Below are 22,656 nucleotides of genomic sequence, written 5' to 3' on the forward strand. Positions count from 1 at the left end.
GAAGAACTTATCATTTGACCCTGGAGGGAAAACTAATGCTGGAAAATACAGAACCTGGCTAGAAACCCTGGGATGCTGGGCTTGCCTGCCACGCCCACACCATAGGAGGCAGCTGGGGTAGGCACTACCCTGCTGAGCCTCAGCAGTAGAGGAGGGGGCTGCCCTCCTGGTCTGGATCCCTGAAAGGGTCCTAGCAGAGGGAGGCACCAGCAGGACCTCAGAGGATCTGAGTTGACAGAGGAGGAGGAGGCGTTTCCTCTGCACCAATGATGCACACCTGCCCCAAGGTGGCCAAGAGCCAGGCCCACTAAGCCTGGTGAGCACAGAGAAGCCCGGTGGGCATCCTCCAGGCAGTGGATTCCTCCCCGCACCCTGCCTCCTTCCTCCCTCCTTCATCCTGCCCATGTCAAGCACGAGGCATGAGAACACGGCATGCCTGAGGCACCATTGGCACCATTGGCCAATGCCACGCCTTGGCTTGCAGTGATTCTCCAACCAGACAGATCATCAGAGTCCCCAAGAAGATTCGCAGCCCTGCTCCAACCCCCACATCAGCACCGCTCAGGGCAAGCCTGCTGGTGGGGCTGTTTTACAAGCTCCCCAGCCAACTCAGGCTGGGAAGGCAGGAGGCAGCTTAGGCGGCTGAGGAGGGGGGCAGAGAAGCTGAGGGGAGAGAAGGGGCTGCTGCAGGGCCCCCAGCCCCGAGGGGACCAGCCAGAGCCACAGGCTTCAGGACAGGAGGAAGGAAAATTAGAGCCCCACTGAGCCAAGACAGAGCAGCCTGGAATCCGGGCAAGCGGGGGCGAAACCTTGGGCAGGACGTTCAGCCTCTCTGAGACTCAGTTTCCTTCTCTGGCAAATGGGAATAACAGCCCTGCCTCACAGGCATATTAGGAGATTAGAGTCCAAATAAATAAAGCACCTGGCAAAGGCTGGTGGCTAGCGTTATGTTTATGAGCAGGCATTTATAAAGCACCTACTCTGTGCCTGGCACTGTGCTGGGCACTCAGACTCAAAGAGCGAGACAGAGAAGCCCTGGAGACATAGCCTTCTGGGGGAGAAGGTGGTAAAGACAATCCCAATACACTAAAGTCAGGCCACGATGGGGTACTGGGGCCCTGCAGAGAAACAGAGGGAGCAGGGTCCTTGGGGGAGAACGAATGTCCAGGCCCAGGCTCTGCTCCTGTGATGGCTTCCGGGATCTGGGGAAATCTGTGAGTGCCAGGCCCACCTTCGGGGGTCCTCTCCCCTCCTGCATGTTTGACGCCCCCCTTCTGAAGGTGAGGCTGTCATAGCCCTTCACAATCCAACCACAGATCTGTGGCTTCTGCCTTGATGACGGGGTGAAACATTCTGTGCAGTGGGCAGGGTGGGTGTGGACGAACTGTGAGTCCCTCTATGAGTCCCATAGCTGGGTCCCCAATCCAGCCCAAGCACATGCCCTCAGCAGCCTGGGCCCACCTGGGGTGCCTGTTCTGCACAAACAAGGGGCCCGGACTCCTGTGTGAGTCTCAGGAAACCCCTAAGAGGGGCTCCCATTGCCCCCACCCCAGGAATGTGAGCGGGAAGCTGGTGCCTCCAGGGAAGGCTGTGGACCCCAGGGAGGTGTGGGAGAAAGAGTGGGCCTCTCTCAGGGATGTTTCTTCAAATGGTCACTATAGCTCAGGGTGAGGACGGGCCTCTGTCAATCTCAGTTATCCCCTCGGTTCTGTGCTTGGGGGGAGACCTGCCTGGCTCTGCTCCCTCTGTTCCCCTCATCTCCCCCAAACCTTGGTTGCCACAGGAGACCCACACTGCATAAGGGCTGAGGGACTGTTGTCAGTCCCTCAGGTCCCCTCAGGGCAGGCACTGTCTCTCTGGGTCAGGACCGGTGTCTCCTCCTTCCCCTGGACTCAGTGCAAACCAGACGCAGAACAATGTCATGCCATGGATGAGTGTCCCCCACCACATCCGTCTCCCTACAAGACATGCTGCCAGGTTAACCCCTGCAAGGGGGGTCTGGAGGCAGGCTACCACTGGCATGGGCCTGGCCTGAGAGTCCTATGTGTGTGTCCATCACACGAGACCTGGTGTGGCAGCTCCATAGGGCAACCACAGATCCACAGCTTCTGCCTTGATGACAGGGGGTGAAACATTCTGTGCAGTGGGCACGGAGTGTGTGGACGAACTGTGAGTCCCTCCTTCAGTCCCATAGCTGGGTCCCCAGTCCAGCCCAGGCACATGTCCTCAGCATCCTGGGCCCACTTGGGGTCCTTGGACAAAGTCACTCAAGTCTCCCCAGCAGCCCCTGGCAGCCACTGCCTCTACTGGCTCAGCTCTCTGGGCACACCCGGGGGCTCCCCCATTCTGGCCTCCTGAGCCTCCCACCCACTCACTTTGTGGAGAAGGGCTTCTTCCCCAGCAGAGGGGCACAGTCTGGGGCTGTCTCTGGTTCTTCTCACACTCTGACCCCTCGTCACTCGCGCCATCAGTAATTGTGGACCCCAGGCTCTACAGGAGGGAGGGATAGCTCTGCCTAGAGCCTGAGGTGGGGGAGGAGGTGGGGCTTGGCTCCTCTTCCCAGCACGGAAGCGGGGTCCACTCCCCTCCCGTGTCTGTCTCCACTATTGACCCCTCAGGCTCTGGGACAAGGGCTGAGTCACTGCTCCTTGGAGCCTCAGTGTCCCCATCCACACAACAAGGTGCCTTCCCCCAGACCTTCCCTGCTTCCGGGGTCTATTCAGACAAATGAAGTCACCCTCCAGAATGAGCCATCTGCAGCCCAGGGCTGGTTCTTCTGGTTGTGGCAGGATGTGTGGTGGGGGCCTGGTGCAAACAGTGCCTCCCTCCTGCCCTCCATGGCATCATATTTGCTGCCAGACAGCAGGGAGACGTCCGCCTCCGACGAAGCAGAGCCTGCCCTTGCTTTGAGTCTTGCAGATGCCGCTGCAGGTGCAAGTCCCTGACTCCAGGCAGCCATCTCCCCTGCAGAGAGAAACACTCTCCCGGGATGTCGGGGTGTCATAGCTCCGAGGTCCAGGGAGGGCCTGTGACCAGCCCAAAGTCACCCATACCCCAGTGGTCAGTACCCATCCCCATCCCTGGCCTCTGCCAGTCCCAAAACCCCACCAACCCAGGCTCAGAGGGCTCTGGTCACTCCCATTTTCCTCGGGCCTGGGCACCACCCCTAGCCTCCAGGCACCAGAAGAAAGAGGGTGTTTGGGGTCCCTGGTCTGATTCTGCAGCAGCAGAGACACCACAGTTCCAGCAGTGATGAGGTGGAGGCACCCTCCTCCCACTAACCCCCTGCTTGAAGAAAACCAGGAAAGCTGGCCAACCCGCCTGGCAGTTTCTGGATTTACTCGAAGGAAGATTTCCAGGTGTCAGGCTCACCTCCCACAGACTGCTCCCCACAGCCACGTTTGCTGCCACCAGCAAGAGCTGGGGCTGGTGCTCAGAGGGTGCCGGGAGTGGCTGGAGCAGGACTGTTCCTTCTCATTTTCCTAGGAGGCAGTTTCTACCCTCCCTCATGCCACCCCTGTCCCTAGTGGGGAATCAAAGAGGATCCAGACCGCCAGGGAGAGTGGCACTGCTCCCTGGGCACAGCCACCCCATCTGCAGTGCCCCCCACTCTGCCCTGTCCACATCCTGAGCAACAGCTGACCATGTGAGGAAACATCCCTGAGAGAGGCCCCACCCTTTCTCCCATACCTGCCTGGGGTCCGTAGCCTTCCCTGAAAACACCAGCCTCCCGCTCACATTCCCAGGGCGGAGGCAATGGGAGCCCCTCTTGGGCCCCAACCAGCCAGACTGCCTCCCCCACCCACCCTCCCTTTGTGCTTATCCTAGCCCTTGACTACCTTGTGCCCCATCTAGGGGGAGGGCACAGTCCACAGGACAGGAGGAGCAACTGATTGAGTGAATCATCTCTGAGGATTCAGGCTCCCACACCTGAGATCTTCCCATCCATTTATGGATGAGACAGCAAAGCTCAGTGAGGGGAAGTGACTGCCTAACTTCCCGAGGTCACAGAGCTACTCACAGGGCAAGCAGTGGCCACCTAGGACCACATCTGATACACCAACTCCACCCCGGGTCTAGCGCAGCCTGGACCACCCCCTGAAAATCTCCAGCCCTTGGGAGATGGGAGCACCCCCCTCCAAACTCTCCCCAGACTTACTCTTTATGCTGGTCTAAGCTGACCCCTGACCTGCCAGTCAACAACAGGGGGTATCCAAGCATCATCTCCCCTCATCCTCACTCCTTCCCATTTCACCCTTTTGTCCCTAGTGCCCACTTCAGGGGCCAGAACAAGGACACATTTCATAGCTGAGTCAACGATCTTTATTGTCATCAGGCAGGGAAGCATGGGGAAGGGACTGAAGCAGGGGGCTGAGGCTGGAGAGGCTGAAGACTGCAGGGCAGATGGGTCAGCTGCCTCCCTGCCTGTTGGGGGGCTGGCCAGGGAAGCTGAGTCCTCAGTGGGTGGTCTGGTGGACCTGCTCGCGGGAGGAGATGACCTTGCCATCCTGGACCTCTTCCACAATGCTACACACCTGACGGGTGGTCACCGCTGCAGGAGAAGCAGGCACTTTAAAGTGGGTAGGGGCCAGGAGACCCTGGCTTGCCCCCTAGCCCTCATGGACAGGAGCCGGCTCTCTCCCTCGTCCTCCCCCAGGTGCTGTGAGTGCCTCCACTGGCACCTCGACATCACACTGCACACACATCCCTCCTGTCCCTGCCACCGCCTCCCTCCCATCCCATCCCTCTGCCGGTGGCCCTGTGTGAGTCTTGCCTCCCCAGATGGGTTATTTGATTCTGACCCAGTGTAATCTGCCAGGGAGGAGCTGTGTAGACTCCATGAAATCCGTCTCCATTTCTCTGCAGTCTCCAGGACATAGACTTGCTCCCATCTCCCCCATCAGACTGGGATCGCTAAGACAAAAACCAGGCCCCTGTCTCCTCTGTTAGACTAGGAACCCTGGGGCTAGGATCGTATCTTCTCCATCAGACTGGAATTTGGAGGACAAGGAACCATGTCCCTATTTCCCATCAGGCTAGAGTCCCCAGAGACAGGACTGTTTTTGCTCATCCAAAAGCTGTCAAGAGCAAAGATCGTGAGACCATGTTCCTATCTTCCCATCAGATGACAATCTCCAGAGCTGGGACCTGTCTCCTCCATCAGACTAGGATCTCCAAGGTAAGGACCAGTTCCCTGCCCCACCCCCATCAGACCAGATGGCGTCTCCCTCATTTGATCTTTTCTTGAGTATCAATCCTCAGTGCTAATGGGTCACTTCTCCCACCCCTGCTGAGGGACAGCCATCAACTCCTGGAGCTCCTGGGGACCCAGCCCCAGCAATGTGCAGGTGGGCTGCCTGTCCCATGCACCCAATCCCCAAGGCCTCAGCCACGAAGATGCTTATGTTCTTTCTTGTACTGAGTCACCCTGAAAGAAAAAAAAAAAAAAAAAACAGAGAGGAAATTAGATGTGAGTCTGAGAGCCCCACCCCTGCCAAAAGGCCCCCAGCCCTGACCCCAGGCTCCCCCACTCACCGGGCATCCTTGCCCTCCAGCAGGTGGCGGTAGGTGGCAATCTCCTGCTCCAGCCACATCCTCACGTCCAGGAGGATCTTGTACTCCTGGTTCTGCTGCTCCATCTCGCAGCAAAGCTGGGCCAGCTGCTCCTCCACGCTGCCTATCAGCCCCTGGATCTGGGACAGCTGCACGCAGCAGCGGTTCTCTGTCTCCGCCAGGTTGCCCTCCAGGGATGCTTTGTGCAGGAGGGCAGGAAGACCAGGGGTCAGTGAGGGTTGTCAGTGTCCTCTTCTGGGCCCACCCCCATGCACAAGACTGTTCCTACCATGCTGAGCTGGGACTGCAGCTCGATCTCCAAGGCCTGCATGGTGCACCGGACCTCCAAAATCTCACTCTTGCCGCTCTGCACCAGCTTGCTGTTGGTAGCCACCTCGTGGTTCAGCTCCTCTGTCTGCAGACAGGACACAGGACAGGGTGGTGTGTGCCTGGATCCCTCTCCCAAGTCAGGCCTCCTCCCAAATCTAACTGTGGAGAGAGTGGTGCCTTCTCACCAGCTTCCCACGTCCCAAAGCCCAGAAACATGCCATTTGAAATGTTAACTTTTTATGGTTAATCCCTGCATGTGGGAGGCACAGACCGGAAACTTGAGAACCAGCCAGAACATGTAGCCTGGCTCTTGGTGCTAGTTCCTGACTTCTTGAGAGAGAGGTGGGGACTCCCAAGGTCTTTACCCTCTGCCTTTATTCTGTGGGGGCTCCCTACCTCCCCACCCACCCACCAGATCCCAGCTTGAGCTCAGCTCCAGGTCTGTTGATGCAGCGGGTGACCCTGTGGTCCATGCAGCTTGCTGAGGAGGGGGCACCTCCAAGACACCTGGCTGTGGGCTTACTGTCAGTGCTAAGGCCCCTGAGCCCCAGCCCCTTAGAGAGACCTCTGGCCTGCAGCAGCCCCCACCTTGCTGAAGAACCAATCCTCGGCATCCTTGCGTTTCTTCTCTCCCATCTCCTCATACTGATCACGCATCTCGTTCAGGATGCGGCTCAGGTCCACGCCTGGGGCAGCGTCCATCTCCACATTGATCTCACCGCCCACTTGGCTTCCCAAGGCGTTCATCTCCTATGGAAAAAGGGGATGTGGATGTGTGCATCTGGACCCATCTTGACCTCTCACTCCCAAGCCTTCCCCCACGAGGGGACCCCACTCCCCACAAGGACCCCTCCTTTGTTCTCCCACTGCTCTATCTGACCCTCTAAATGATTTTTATTCATCTGCTCAGTATTGCCTCCACCATCAGACTCTACCTCCCCCATTAGACCAACTGCTCTCCAAAATAAAATCTAATTATTAGGCCTATGCCCCCAAAATTTCCCCTCTAATTTCCAAGCTTCTAGGTAGATGTTCAGCTTTGACAGTGCGAAATGGGACAAGAAGGAGACTTCCTTACTTATCCCCCGCCCTCGTGAGGGAGGCCAGGGCAGGTAGAGGGAGCCTCTGCGGGACCCTGGGAGGTTCCTTGGGTACAGAGAAGCAATGGGGTACAAAGAGGAGTCTGCCCTGCACGCCGGACCCCAAGGATCAGGGCTCTGCAGACAGGGAAGCCCTCTAAGGTGACTAATCCCAGTGCGCCTGCTCTGCTCTCTCCCACGGCCTCAGCCATGGCCCAGCCCCAGGGCTCTGCCACCCACTCCTCAGCATCTTTCACCTTCTGCCCCAGCCACCTCACCTCCTCGTGGTTCTTCTTCAGGTAGGCCAGCTCCTCCTTGAGGTTCTCAATGTGCATCTCCAGGTCGGCTCTGGCCAGGGTCAGCTCATCCAGCACCCTGCGCAGGCCACTGATGTCGGCCTCACACTCAGGCGCTGGGCCTGCTCTGTCTCAAACCTGCCGTGGGAATCAGGGACTTCAGCCCAGGCTGCTTGGACCTGCAGGTCCAGGTCCTGGCTGCTCACCTGGCTTCATTTTGCCAGGACTCTAAGGGGTTGGAAAGGCTGACGAGAGGGTTGAGTGGAAACAAATTCCAGCCTCGGGGCCCCGGGACCATCACAGGGCCAGATCCCACGCCCACCAGCTTCCTTACTTCTCTCTGCCTCCCGCCTCCCCTCCCTCTCTTCTATTCCCTGCCTAAGCCCAGCAATCTTCAGAACTGTCTGCCTTCACTGCATCCTGGACTAAGGAGTGGGGCTCCTAGGACTGCCCCACCCTGAGCTCCTGGGCCTTGCCACAAGCAACTAAGGAGTCCTGGGGTCAGGAGGGGTACCCTGAGATCCTCCCCCAGCTGGCCCAAGGCTGCCCAAGCCCACAGCTAGGACTCACTTGGTGGGGAAGTCAGCAGCAGCCAGATGGGCATTGTCAATCTGTAGCAGGATGTTGGCATTGTCCACGGTGGCTGTGAGGATCTGAGGAGATGGGAGAGTAGTCAGGTCATCGGAGGGGGGTGGCTGAGCCCACACCAGGGTTCTGAGCAGATCTTCCTGCCTGGGGGCCTCTCTTCCCGCCCAGCCCCTCCCTTGCCCTGTGCTGTATTATTGGCAGAGGAGGGGCAAGCAGGAGTCTGAAGGGCTGAAAGGTGCCTCTTCTTCCCCCGCCACTCAGTACCCCACCAGACCCCCATGCCAGGCTCAGCCTTAAAGGAGAAGAGACAGCTGGCTGGGACTATGAGGCAACCAGAAAAGAAAGGGAAAATGTCCCCAGGGCAGAAGCTGTCCCAGAATTCTAGAACAAGGGAGGGGATGTGGGCAACCCCCTCCTTTTACAGTCAGCTAGAGGGTGCCCCTTACAGGCTCCCCCAAAAGGAGGCTAAAGGAGCCCTCACCAAACAGTGGTTCCAAATCACAAGTCAGGACCCCTCCTAATCCTTAACCCTGGGCTCCAGCCAGCAGCCCTGCCCCCTGGGGTTTGCTGAGCCCATCTTAAGGGACAGCAGGAGGAAAGGAGAAGCCAGAAAAATCCCCAAATAAGGCACATCAGAGGCCTTCCCCACCCTGAGGTCCTGCCCCCTCCTTTCTACCTCCCCTCACAGCAGGTGCTATGGGGAGCTCACTCAGACACCCCCACTCCACATCTCCCAAAACCCCCTCCTGCTGACCCCTGCTCCAAAGGAGCAAGACACCACGCATCCAGCGGCCCATGGGCCAAGCCCTCCATCTGCATCCTCCTGCCTCATCCTACAACCTCTCCGGGTGGAGGAATTCCACGAGGGAGAGACTGAGGCTCCAAGGGGCTCCACGAGGCCGGTTTGTTCCTGACTCAGCCTGCTGCCCCCAGAAAAGGGGGATGTGGGCCACACAGGGGCCCCAAGGCAGGTTCCCAGAAGCTAAGCCATAGCCAAACCACCCTTGGCTCCCTGAGATCCTATGGCTGGACTCCAGGCCTCTGGCCAGGGCAGGAGTTGGGGGGAAGAAGTCATGCCCCCCAGAGACCCCTCCCACCAGCAGGCCCTGCCTTGTTCTGCAGCTCCTCAATTGTCCTGTAGTACTGGCTGTAGTCACGGGCGGGCCCCGGGGCCTGCCGCTGGTACCAGTCACGGATCTTCACCTCCAGCTCAGTGTTGGCCTCCTCCAGGGCACACACCTGGTCCAGGTAGGAGGCCAGGCGGTCATTGAGGTTCTGCATGGTGGCCTTCTCACCTCTGGCCAGCAGCCCATCAACGCCCCCAAAGCTGCTGCCATAGCCACCGCCAGAGCCAAAGCTGTAGCAGCTGGAGTAGCTGCTACCCCCGAGGGCGCTGCCCAGGCTGCCAGCAGATCCCAGCCTGCAGGAGCCGGCACCCACGCCGCCAGACAGCCGGCAGGAGGTGCGGGAGGAGCCGTCCCCCAGGCCGGAGGAGCCCTTGATGGAGCTGGAGGAGGTGAACTGGCAGATGGTGGTGGTCATGGTGGCGGCGGCAGGAGGCAGGCACACAGGAGAAGGGCTGGAGAGGAGAGGGGCCCCAAGTTGTGTAGGGCTGCCGGGGTTCACATGCTTCCTTTATAGGCCACCAAGTGGGCGTAGCAATTACAGCAGGCTTGCTCCTCTGTTTCCATTCCCCTGGGCTTTCATCACCATGGGCCACCTGCCAGCTCCCAAGTGGCTGGGGACCCCCTCCCCACCCATCATCAGGAATTTGCCTCATTTCTCGAAATCCTCGTGCTGGGTGCCGTGTGTGTGCGTGTGCGTGCCACTGCTCTCAGGCTGTCACCTGTGATTCGGGCGGGCCCTCCAGCTATGATTTCCCATGACCTAATACGTAGAAGAGGAGAAGGCAGGACTGCACTGTCCCCAGGCCCTCCCAGGCAGCCACCACCCCAGCCCGGCCCGTCTCAACCCTGTCTGGTGGGGAAATGGGTTGCAGTGTCAGGTGACCACCCCCCCCCCGAAGTTGCTGTCTTTCACCCCACGCTGCTCCACCCATGGTGCTGGCCCGGGGCTGAAGAGAAAGAGGGGACCGAGAGCCTATCCTGCCTTGGTAACTGAGCCCAAACCCACCAGGCCCACCTCACAGCACAGAAATGCCAACAAGCCTCGGAGGCCAACTCACATGGCAGATAAAGAAATTGGGGCTCCAGAGGGGTGCAGTGTCCACACTGACCCCTTCTGCAGAGCCTGACACCCAGGAATGCACTCTAGGGGCTACAGTTCCATCCAGTCAGCTTCTGACCCTGCCCCATCCCTAGAAGCCCTTGCTAACCCAGTCTCCTCGTGTAAACCTTTCCCCAGGTTCACACTCCAAGCTGGGGTGGGCAAACAGGGGCTCAGCTATAGGATGGGGAAATGGTGGGCTGTACTAAGAGAGAATCTAAACCAACCGAGAGGGGGATGCCCCCTTCCACTCCTCTCACCCTTCTGTACCCCAAGAGACCTCAGGGTCAGGGGAGGCGCATTTATCTCAGGTCTCAGCCCACAGGAAACCTAAAGGACATTGCCCAAGAAGAGGTTCTTACAGAGACCCCAGCCAGTCCCCTCCCCACTCCAGGCTCCCCAAGATGTGGCTCCCCGGGTGGGCCATGTGCCCCACCCTACAGCCCCACCCTGCCCTGCCCACCACCCCAAGCCCGGCTCTGTGTCCCTGGCCGGCCTCTGCCTTGCACCGGAGCAGGGGTGCCTGGTGAAACGGGCAACCTGATGCTCTCTGGGCCCTGCCCACGTTCCCCTTCCATCCACCCTCCTTTGCATCTTTCTGTGCCTGGGGCCCCCATAGGAAGCGGTCACATCCAGACTCACCAGGCCTGAGGTGCTGGAGGATGGAGAAGCGCTTGCCACGGGAAAAATCCTCCAGGAACACATGAACAAAACTTCGCCTGCACCTGGGACATCCTTCTCTATGGCTGGCCTACGAGGCAAGTGTTCTGCACACACTCCTTGGCTAACTCCAATGCAGAGGAGCACATGAGCCCAACCTCCACGGCAGGTGCAGATCTTTGCCTCCCTTTTATAATGTCTGTATTCAAAGGACATATCCTGGAAGCCTCTTTTTTTATTTTTTTATTTTTTTATTTTTTTATTTGAGACGGAGTCTCGCTCTCTCACCCAGGCTGGAGTGCAGTGGCGCGATCTCGGCTCGCTGCGAGCTCCGCCTCCCGGGTTCACACCATTCTCCTGCTTCAGCCTCTCCCAGTAGCTGGGACTACAGGCGCCCGCCACCACGCCCGGCTAATTTTTTTGTACTTTTAGTAGAGACGGGGTTTCACCGTGGTCTCGATCTCCCAACCTCGTGATCCGCCCGCCTCGGCCTCCCAAAGTGCTGGGACTACAAGCGTGAGCCACCGCGCCCGGCCGGAAGCCTCTTTCTGATAGGATGAGAGCAGACTCTGTACTACAACACAGATTGGATAAGTCTCCAACTCTGATTAGTTAAGATTATCCAGTCAGAGCAGGAGACTATTATCCAATAAGAGTTGTCGAAAAAAGTTCCTTCTCACCCAATCAGAACCAAGCTTCCAAGATACAGCGGTTGAGTACAGCCGTTATAAAAGGGAGGCGAAGGCCCATTCCGCCATTTTCTCTTCGTGGAGGCTGGGTTCGCGTATTCTCCTGCGGTGTGGTCGGAAGTGTGTGTGGCGCGCCTGCCTTGAGGCCAGCATCAGGGAAGGGTGTCCCAGGTGCAGGCGAAGCTTCCTTCAGGTGTTCCTGGAGGACTTTCGGCTGGCAAGCGCTTCTCAATTCTCCCAACGTCTCGGGCCTGGTGAGTCTGGATCCCACGGGGCCCAAGGCACAGAGAGAGAGAGAGGAACGGGGTGGAGGGATGGAAGCGTGTGCAGGGGCCAGGAACGCCAGGCTGCTCCGGCTTCCCGGCCCCCGGAGCCTGCCAGGAGCTGTGGCCCGGCTTGGGCCAAGGCAGAGGCCCGCGCCCCTGCTGCTGGCGCTGTCACCTCCCTGTGGTCCTGCCTCCTGAGTCCCTGAGGGCCTCCTGTCATGTGGAACTGGAAATAAGTTAGTAAAGTGACGTTTTGTGAATATTTATTGGCCTTTGCGTCTTTGTCTTCATTTTCAGTGCTGGCTTTTCTGTTGGGTCATTTGTGTTCTTATTTGTGTTGATTTGAAGAATTTAAAAAGGTATTCTACAAATTAATCCTTTATGGGGTCATTTCTAGTCCAGATAGTTGTTTCTTAGTCTGGTCATTGTACCTTAATTTTATTTCACATTTCTTTCTTGGTGGTAAATAAGAAACTAATTGATTTTATAGATTGATTTTGTATCGTGTTACCTGGCTTAATTCACATAGTCATAGCCATCATTTTTGGATTGTGGTGGGTTTTTCATGTATTTATGTACATGTAGTTATGTACTTACGTACTTACTTACGTAATTAAATACTTACGTACTTCGTGTCAGCCACGTATAATACCAGCTATATTGCTTAAATGTTGGTTCTTACACCTTTATTTTTCTTTATTTTCTTCTTTTGTTGTCCCGATCACACCTCCTGAGCACGGTGTGTCTGGTTCTGATTCCAGGGAAAAGGTTTCAGTGATCCTGTATTCCTTATGTACTTTGCTGTAATTTCATTTTAGACAAACTTAATCCGATTAAGGAAGCTGCCTTCTTTTACATATGCTAAGAGTTAGTTATGACTAATTGTTGAATCTGAATAAATGCTTTTTTTTACATATACTGTAAATAATATGTTTTTCTCCTATTTTTCTGAAAATAGGATATTTTACATGAACTATTTTTGGATGTTAACCGATCCTGCATTTTTTAGTATATCCCACTTGGTATCCATGTGTTACATTTCCATGTGTGGTTTAATTCATATGATATGATTGTTTTAGAATATTTGTATTTCTGGTAATGAAAGAGAGGGCCTATAATTTTTTTTTTCTAATGTCCTGTTCAGATTGTGGTGTCAGCGTAATGCTGGCTTCATACACACACACAAAAAACACCCAAAAATATTTCCTGTATTTCTTCTCTTTGGAAGAGTCTGAGAAATTTAGGTGTTTTCTTCCTTAAATATTTGGAATATTTCTTTAGGTATGGAATTTTCCATGTGGAAGAGTATTTTTGTTGGCTGGTTTGACTTTTAATAGTTCAAATCCTTTGGTATATGTAGGAGTTGTCTTGTTTTATGTTATTTCTGTGTCCATTTTAGTATGTTTATTTTTATTTTTACTTTTATTTTTTGGGGGACAGAGTCTCGCTCTGTCTCCCAGGCTAGAGTGCAGTGGCGCGATCTTGGCTCACTGCAACTTCCGCCTCCCGTATTCAAGCAGTTCTCCAGCCTCAGCCTCCTGTGTAGCTGGAATTACAGGTACGTGCCACCACGCCCGGCTAATTTTTGTGTTTCTAGTAGACACAGGGTTTCACTGTGTTGGCCAGGCTGGTCTCAAACTCCTGACCTCGTGATCCACCTGCCTCAGCCTCCCAAATTGCTGGGATTACAGGTGTGAGCCACAGTGCCCGGCTGTATTTTTTAGTAGAGATGGGTTTTCGGCATGTTGGCTAGGCTGGTCTCGAACTCCTGGCCTCAGGTGATCCACCTGCTTCGATCTCCCAAAGTGCTGGGATTACAGGCGTAAGCCACCATGTCCAGCCTAGTAAGTTTATTTTTCAGTGTGATGTTATTTGAATCTCTGTTGTCAAACTTGTAGTCCTAAGTATTTCACAGAACCCTCGTAGTGTCTTAATACACTGCTCTGTAGGGCAGGCTTCTGTTTTGATTCCTGATATTGGTTTTTTGTGTCTTTTCTCTTTGCCTTAGTTAGTTTCACTGGTGGTTTATTAAGTGTATTAATATTTATAAACCAACGTTTTTTTTTTTTTGAGACGGAGTCTCACTGTCGCCCATGCTGGAGTGCAGTGGTGCGATCTCGGCTCACTGCAAGTTCCGCCTCCCAGGTTCAGGCCATTCTCCTGCCTCAGCCTCCCAAGTAGCTGGGACTACAGGCACCCGCCACCACGCCCGGCTAATTTTTTGTATTTTTTAGTAGAGACAGGGTTTCACTGTGTTAGCCAGGATGGTCTTGATCTCCTGACCTCGTGATCCGCCCGCCTTGGCCTCTCAAAGTGCTGGGATTACAAACGTTGAGCCACCGCGCCCGACCCTATAAACCAACTTTTATCCTTGATTTGTTTCTGTTGCATTTTTTTCCTATTTCATTGATGTCTGCTCGTAATTACTTTAATTCTGCATTCTGTCATTTTGATCATTTTTAATTCTTGAGAAGGGAGTTTATATAATTGATTGTCAATCTTTTTTTCTATTCTAACACGTTCCTTTAAGGCTGTAAATTTCTCTCTAAGCAGGGATTTATCTGACAGCCCACATTTTCTGTCAGGTGTTTCCAAACCCTGTGTCTGCAGCCGCATTGACCTCCCAGTGTCTCCACCCTGTATTGCCTACAGCCATGCCAGGCCTTGTGTGTCTCCATCCTTGTGCCTGAAGCCTGTATCTTCTCGCCAGTATCGCCATCCCTTAATGACTGAAGCCCATGTCTGCCCTTGTGTATTGTCACCTGGTCTGTCCTCTGCCTGCACTTTATGCCCCCTGTCAGAAGTCTCCATTTCTTGCTCCTGCAGCCGGTGCCAGCCGTGTGAGTCTCCATCCTGTGTGCTTGCAGGACATTGCTTGCCTTGAATGTTGCCATCTCCTTAGCCTTCAGGCAGTAGCAGTCCTCCTGTGCCTCAATCCCTGTGTTTGCAGCCCATTCTGATGTTTTTGTCTGTCTGTCCCCTGAGCTTCTGCCCATGCCAGCTTATGTTTGCTACATTCTCTGTCCCCCAATCCATGTCCACAGTCAGTGTTTTCATCCATGCTTTTTGGGCCATGTCTGCATTTGTGTGTCTCCTTCCCCTGTGCCTTCAGCCCATTTCTGTCCTTTTTCTGGATCATTTCTCCCAGGAGACTATACCCAAAACTCCTATCCCCAGTGTTTGTACCTGCAGCCAGTCTCTTTCGTTGAGTGTCTCCGTCCGTTGTTACTGCAGCAGAGGCCTGTCATTGAGTGTGCCTGCTTCCCATGCCTGTCTTCCTGTGTCTCCAGCCCTTGTCCATGCAGCCCACATTAGGAGTCTTGTGACTCCACCCTTCAGCCTACAGCCACATCTACCTTCGGGTGTCTTTATCTCTGTGCACCCTGCCCACACCAACCTTCACCTACTCCTCTATCCTGTACCTGTACCCATGTCTGTCCCTGGTGTGCCTCTCTGCCATGCAGCTGTAGCCAGCGAGCTCCCTTTTTGTCTGGATCCCCTATGACTGTAGCCCAGGTCTTCTCTGCTGTGCCTGCAGCCCGTGTCTGCCCTTGAATGTCCCCATCCTCTGTGCTTGTCACCCGTCGGCCAGGCCTAGCATGTTTCCACTCTGTGCCTACACCCATGTCTGCCTCCAGGGTCTCCACTCATGGTGCCACAGTTTGGTTCCCCTCCTGGGGTGGATTCTGGCATTGTGTTGGGAGGGAGAAGGTGACCCATGAAAGGGAAGCCTGAAATGACGTAATGGGCAAGGAGGCTGCCATTCAGCAGGCTGCACAGTGGCAGAGAAGACATGGCCAGTCAGAATCCTCCCTGCATCGGGGCACCCACGTGGGGCTGTGCCTGGTGTGGGGAGTAACCGGAAGCTGGAGCAGGAGGTCTGGAGCCACCTGGCCCTCTTGGGCCTGAGACCCTCCCCACTGCAGGGGCTCCATCACTTCCCCGGTGGTCCTGCCTCCTGGGATCCTGCCCTGCAGTGTTTCTGCAGGGATCCTCTCACCTGGAACTTTCAGTGGCGGGTTTCATGTGAGGTAGAGTTTAACTAATGTTTATTGGCTTCTGTGCCTTACTTTTCCTCATATGCTTTGCTCATTTTGTGCGTGTTTTTGTAGAGTCCTTTTTTTTATATTGATTTGAAGGATTTATCTTAAATCTGCAAGTTGATCCTTTATTGGCTCATTTTTGTCATAGATACTTGTTCTCTAGTTTGATCATTATTTTCTATTGGTTTCATACTAGTATATAGTAATCTGGTTGATAACAATAATGTATCCAGTAAGTTATTAATTGTAACAGTTTTGGCGTTTTCAGGGATTGTCTAGGCATGTAATAGTGTCATATACACATAATGACAATTTTTTTGGCTTAAAAATTAATCCTAATTCCTTTTTATTTCTTGCTGTATTGTTTCTCCACTACAATGCTGATTAAAGAGTAATAGCAGGCATCCTCGTCTGGTCCTGCATTGGGGGAAAGAGCTTCCCATAATGCTCTGTTAATTATGTTATTTGTTATTGGCTAGTATTAGACTTTATCAGATTTCATCAAATTAAGGAAGTTGCTGTTTTTTTTTTTTTTTTTTTTTTTGAGATGGAGTCTCGCTCCTGTCGCCCAGGCTGGAGTGTGCAATGGCTCGATCTCAGCTCACTGTAACCTCCGCCTCCCGGGTTCAAGCGATTCTCCTGCCTCAGCCTCCCGAGTAGCTGGGATTACAGGCATGTGCCACAACGCCCAGCTAATTTTGTATTTTTAGTAGAGACGGGGTTTCTCCATGTTGGTCAGGCTGGTCTCGAACTCCCGACCTCAGGTGATCGGCCCACCTCGGCCTCCTGAAGTGCTGGGATTACAGGTGTGAGCCACCGCGACTGGCCCGTCCTCTTTTTAAGTTTTACTCGTTTTTTTGTGTATGTTTGTGGTTCAATTTTAAATTTTATTAAATGCTTTAAAAAACTTTTCAGCTAAATGATCTTACTATTTTCTCCTGTATTTTTCTGCTAATGGGATGACTTACATGATTTATTTTGAATGTTAAGGACCTTGCATTTTGGTGTATATTCCATTTAGTATTGATCTACTGTGTTTTCATAGGTGGCTTCATTCATATAATATTTTGCTTAGAATATTTGTAGCTCTGTTTATTTATTTATTTATTTATTTTGAGATGCACTCTCACTCTGTTGCCCAGGCTGGAGTGCAGTGGTGTGATCTTGGCTCACTGCAAGCTCTGCCTGCCAGGTTCATGCCATTCTCCTGCCTCAGCCTCCCAAGTAGCTGGGACTACAGGCGCCCACCACCGCGCCAGGGTAATTTTTTTTTTTTTTTTTTGTATTTTTAGTAGAGACGAGGTTTCACGTGTTAGCCAGGATGGTCTCGATCTCCTGACCTCGTGATCCGCCCACCTCGGCCAATGCCCGCGCGGAAGTCTCCGCCCCCACCCTGGGGCACCGTGGTCGCCGCCGCCGGGAACGTCGCCATGGCAACCGCACCGCAGGCTAGAGGGGTGGAGTAGGGGGCGGGGAAGTGCGAGCGCAAAAGTCCCCGCCCCCGAGCTGGTGGACGGCTGCCACCCAGCGGCCCGCAGGGATTTGAAACCGTTTGGCAGGGGCGGCGATGGCGGCGGCATTGGCGGCAGCGGCCGAGCGGAAAGCTTGCTTGTAGTGGTGCCAGGTTCTCGTTTTTTTCCGAATTTCCTTCCCCCGCCTCTCCCACCAGGTTCTTGAGTGGAATTTTGCGCCGGTGGCTGCCGCCCCGCACTTGCGGGCCCGTTCGGGAAGGGGCGTCGCCCTCAGGCCCTGGGCCTGTTCTCCGGGCCTGGGGGGCGCGCGCCCCGGGGGTCCCGGCGCTGCCCGCTGTGGCGTCCCCGGCAGGCAGAGCGCGATCCAGGCCGGGACGGCTTGGGAAATTTCTAAGTATAGTTTGATCAGCCGGTTTGATCGGTCTGACGTGGTCCAGGAGTCTGACCCAAGGATTTGCGACTGGGAGAGGAAATCTGTGTCCTGGACAAGGTAGGAGTGCGGCCTGGGCCTAGGCCTCGGCGGGCGGAGGAAGGGACTGCCAGGAACGGCACCGCTGGAGTTTTCAATTCCGTCGCAGAAAAGAATCTCAGAACAATCAGCTGGATTTGCAGGGACAGAACCAGGGCGCTGGTTGGTTTGCAGAAAGTCATAGGCCGCTTGGAGAGGCCCTAGCCCAGCACCGCCGCATGTAGGATGCTACCCTGTGTTTCTGAGTTAATTATTTTTAAGTGTTTAAGAGAACGACATAAGTAATGTGAACAGCTTTTCTGATCATTACACGGCTATTTTTATTTGTCTTTAATATTTTAAGATGAGTCAAAATAAGATAGAAAAGGCACATTAAATTACATGAGCCTCTCCACAGTGGTCAGGCTGCAGCTTAGTGGAATGCATGGTATTAATAATTTGTGCAGTGTTCAGGCCCAGCTGTCACTGTCCCCTAAGAACCTAGGTCAGTGATTTCACCTCACTTAAGCCTCAGCTTCTTCCTCTGTAAAATAACCATGGAAATGGTGCGGAAATGGTAGGGCCGGGCCAGAAAATAAACTGAGATTTGTTTCTAAAGCACAAATTGAGCTACAGGTAGGATCAGGGAAGGCTCCTGTCAAAACATCCACACGTGTAAGCCAGAGAAAACGTGCACCTGTAATCCTTTTTAATTTGTCGACATTTCCAGTTTTCTTTAATGACCTACAATATATTTAAAATATGATTTGATTGAACAAAATGGATTTTACGCAACATCCAAGAACGTTTGTTTTGTTTGGCAAGGAGTGTGATATGAATGAAGTGTATTCTTTGCTTGGCAGTTGTGACTCCTTTTTTTCCCAGACCTTTTAATACTTGTGGCTTGGTTATGTTTGCTGACTCTAGGGTAGGTAAGCCCATTTCGTAGCTGTCCAAAAAGTTTAAAAAAAGACAACATAGGTGAGTTTGATAAAAGACATGATCCAAATACATATTGTAGCCATAAGCAAGAGTCACCCAATTTACTGTTTTACCTTTGAAATTATTTATTTTTTTGAGACAGTCTTTCTCTGTGGCCCGGGCTGGAGTGCAGTGGTGCGATCTGAGCTCACTGCAACGTCCATCACCTGGGTTACCTTTGAAATAATTTATATAACTAATAGGCACACTATAATTACTCTAAGGCTAAGCCAAAGATGTTGCTTTACCTATTTTTCAATTCTAGTAATTTAAATTTTCAATTCTGATAAATGGTATGAAACTTTTGATAAGTTGGAACTTAGATACAATTTGTGAATATGATGTAATTTGTTTTAAAATTATTTTTCATTTTCAGTTTTTTCTTTTTTGAGATGGAGCTTTGCTCTTGTCACCCAGGCTGGAGTGCAGTGGTGTAATTTCAGCTCACTACAACCTCTGCCTCCCAGGTTCAAGAGATTCTCCTGCCTCACCCTCCTGAGTAGCTGGGATTACAGGTGCCTGCCACCATGCCTGGCTAATTTTTGTATTTTTAATTGGCTAGGCTTGTCTCGAACTCCCGACCTCAGGTGACCCTCCCTCCTTGGCCTCCCAAAGTGCTGGGATTACAGGTGTGAGCCACTGCACCCGGCCCATTTTTCAGTTTTTTTGAGACAGGGTCTCACTTTATTGCTCAGGCTGGAGTGCAATGGCGTGATCTTGGCTCATTGCAGCCTTGATCTCTTGGGCTCAAGCGATCCTCCCACCTCAGCCTCCCGAGTAGCTGGAACTACAGATGCATACTACCATGCCTGGCTAATTTTTGTATTTTTTTGTAGAGACAGGGTGTCACTGTGTTGCCCAAGCTTGGTCTTGAACTCCTGGGCTCAAATGATCCACTCACCTTGGCCTCCCAAAGTGTTTGGATTACAGGCACAAGCCACCACACCTGGCCAATAAGATGTAATTTGTATAGCAATAAATCCTTCAAGGTTTGAAATGTTAGTTTTTTTGTTTCTTTTTCCATTTCTTTATTTTTTTGGAGAAAAATTAAGGGATAAGAAGAAGCAGATTTTTAATTTTTACCAAATGTTACTTTGATTCTTTATCTTGTTTTTTTTTTTTTAATGTGTACTTCAATATTGCATGTCGATATAGCAATTCCAATTGCCTCTCTACTTTTCAAAATACTTTTTTTTTTTTTTTTTTGAGACAGAGTTTTGCTGTGTCACACAGGTTGGAGTGTACTGGCACCGTCTCAGCTCACTGCAAACTCCGCTTCCCGGGTTCAAGCGATTCTCCTGCCTCAGCCTCCCTAGTAGCTGGGAATACAGGCATGTGCCACTTTGCCCAGCTAATTTTTTTGGTATTTTTAGTAGAGATGGGGTTTCACCATGTTGGCCAGGCTGGTCTTGAACTCCTGACCTCAAGTTATCCGCCTGCCTCAGCTTCCCAAAGTGCTGGGATTACAGGCATGGGCCACCGCGCCTGGCCTTCAAAATACTTTTTAATTAGTTGGAGATATTGCTGACTTATATGTAAACGGTCGATATAATGGATCTGAGAGCTAGAGGTTTCAGAATTTTAATCTGAGCTTTGTGCTTGATTTCATGATTTTGAGTTAGTCATTTAATGGTTGAATTTTAGTTTCCTCTAATGTTAAACACTAACATTTCCTGCCCATGTCAAAGGATTTATTGAGAATTAGTGATTATGAGGAATCTTTTTTATTTAGCTTTAGCTATAGATGTTCTCAGGCAAATGTTTGAGTACATGGGCAGTATATAGTCTTTAAGCCCCGGAGTACATCTAGGGCAGAGCTGTGCTTTAAAACTCTGGGTTTATGAGTTTCCATTGGTTTATTCATCCATTTGAATTGTTGCTTTTCAACATTATGATCTCACATCCAGCACTGGTATCATAGCCTACTGTTACCAAGTGCATAACTGATGGAATATATTGTATATATATAAAACAAAACCAACCAGCCAAACAAAAAATGATGAGTACCAGCTAATAAGCTAGGTACTTACTAAGATGTGTAAATCATGGTCCCTGCCTTCTAGGAGCTTCTCACAGATAATGGAAGATGTATGCATAATAATACACAGATGTGTAAAAAAAACCAGCATGAGCAATGCTGTACACAGATGTGAACAGTTTACACTGAGAACAGAGCAACAGCCAGTCTAGGGCGGGGGGGGGGGGGGGCAGCTTCACTCAGGTGACATTTGAACTGCATTTACCTGACTCCAGGTGGAGGGAATAGCCTATGAAAAGGGGATGAGATCAGATAAGTGCTCGGGGGGTTTGACCGTAGTGAGGAGTTCATTGTGGCAAGAGGGAAGTGAGCACTGGTGGGTTGGTGTAGTTAGGCAAAGTAAGTGTGTGTGTGTGTGTTTGTGTGTGTGGTGTGAGAGACAGGCCTGAATGCAAAGGTACTTGTATGCCTAACTTTGGGTTTGGATAGTATTCTGTTTTAGGCAGTCATGAGAGGTTTTTAAACAGGAAGTGATAGGCTTAGCTTTGTCATTAGGAAACTCATTCTGGAGCAGGTGAAGAAAATGGACTCAAGTAGAGAAAACTGACAGTAGGGAGACAGATGATGAGGCTGCCGCAATAGTTCAGGTAAGTGGTGGGCAGGCCTTTATCTGAGATTGTGGCAGTGAGAATAGGGAAGCAGGCAGATTTTGAGATATTTCTCAGCATTTATTGATGTATTGGTTTGTGGGGGTTTAGAGGATGGGAACATTGAAACTTCTAGCTTGGGAGATGAAGTAGATGATGTCATCAAGCAGAGTACAACATAGATTTATGGAGAAAAACATCAAGGATTTTTTCCTTGGACATATAAATCTAGGTAATAAATAGGACATTAGTGAATAGGTCCAGGAGCTATTATAAATGAGTCTGGAGTTGCAAAGAGAGGCTGGAGTTTGAAATAAAATTTAAGGGTGAATGGCATGAAATGAATACTTGAAATGATGGTACTGAATGCATTCACTAAGTGAGTATGAAAAGTCAGATCAAAAGGAGACTAAGGAAAGAGCACTGGAGAGTCCATACTGACTGGAGAAGCCAGAGCTATTGAGAGACCGAGAAGGAATGATCTGAGGCAGTAGGGGAGCCAGGAATGAATGGAACCACTGAAGTCAAAGAAGAGTTTCTTAGGAGCAGGGAGTTGTCAGAAGTGGAAGATGCTGTGGAGATGTCAAATAGGATGCAAACTGAAGACAGCCCTTTGGATTTGGCAATTAGTGGATCACTGGTGAACTTTGAAAGATTTTTGCTACCATGATGGAGATAGAAGAGGGTAATATACAGGGGGTGAGATCTGGATAGAAGTTGATGCAGTGGAGAAAGTAAGTGGATTTGGTGAATGGAATGCTAGAATGAGGGGAGATTTTTAAACAGGAAGTGATAAACTTAGCTTTCTCATTAGGAAACTCATTCTGGAACAGGTGAGGAAAATGGACTCAAGTAGAGAAAACTAGCAGTAGGGAGACAGATGATGAGGCTGCCGCAGTAGTCCGAGTTAAGTGGTGGGCAGGCCTTTGAGATCATGGCAGTGAGAATAGAGAAGCAGGCAGGTTTTGAAATATTTCTCAGCTGCCATCAGAGGGGAAGGAGTCAGTGGAGATGGAAAATTTTACATAGCGGATAGGCAATTGATAGAGGACAGGTAGCGGGAGAGTTATTGCATCTGATACAGGAGCAGAGGTGGAAGAGTGTTTTCTCTGAGAGGTAAGTTGAGAGGTGAGAGGAACAACATCTTGGGGTGGTACCACCTGACTATTTTTCCATGAAGCAAGATGTATGATTTTTAAATTGAGAGGAGAGACTGGAGTTATTCATGGGGCTGTAAGATATTTGGGAAAAGTTTTAAAGCTGCTTCGTGGAGTAGGAAATAGCCAGACTCCTGAGGGTTCAGGTAATGTTGGAAGCCGTTTGACTACAAGGCCATGCCATTTTTTTCAGCAACCCTGTAGAGCGTGAAGGAGGGCATCAAGGGATTGCAGCCTTGCCAA

The 22,656-nt window shown here is 51.9% G+C and overlaps 1 protein-coding gene and 1 long non-coding RNA gene across 5 annotated transcripts in view; one reads left to right on the top strand and one right to left on the bottom strand.

The window, feature by feature from the left end:
* Window positions 1-4,306: 4,306 nt before the first annotated feature.
* LOC129463230 (keratin, type I cytoskeletal 17-like) overlaps window positions 4,307-22,656 on the bottom strand; it is a 66,323-nt gene continuing 47,973 nt past the window's right edge. The window contains 9 exon segments of the mRNA XM_063617511.1: window positions 4,307-4,552; window positions 5,394-5,428; window positions 5,536-5,756; window positions 5,843-5,968; window positions 6,472-6,633; window positions 7,241-7,365; window positions 7,368-7,396; window positions 7,829-7,911; window positions 8,957-9,425. Coding sequence (XP_063473581.1) covers window positions 4,458-4,552; window positions 5,394-5,428; window positions 5,536-5,756; window positions 5,843-5,968; window positions 6,472-6,633; window positions 7,241-7,365; window positions 7,368-7,396; window positions 7,829-7,911; window positions 8,957-9,425 — 1,345 coding nt within the window. The 3' untranslated portion in view covers window positions 4,307-4,457.
* The window catches only part of LOC129463239 (uncharacterized), a 44,582-nt gene continuing 37,466 nt past the window's right edge, over window positions 15,541-22,656 (top strand). For all 4 annotated transcript variants that reach the window (XR_010115589.1, XR_008651055.2, XR_010115590.1 and 1 more), the window contains exon 1: window positions 15,541-17,692. This is a non-coding gene — a long non-coding RNA (uncharacterized lncRNA). The remainder of the gene's footprint in view (window positions 17,693-22,656) is intronic.

This window comes from Symphalangus syndactylus, chromosome 14, assembly GCF_028878055.3.
Source record: "Symphalangus syndactylus isolate Jambi chromosome 14, NHGRI_mSymSyn1-v2.1_pri, whole genome shotgun sequence".
Classification (NCBI taxonomy): domain Eukaryota; kingdom Metazoa; phylum Chordata; class Mammalia; order Primates; family Hylobatidae; genus Symphalangus; species Symphalangus syndactylus.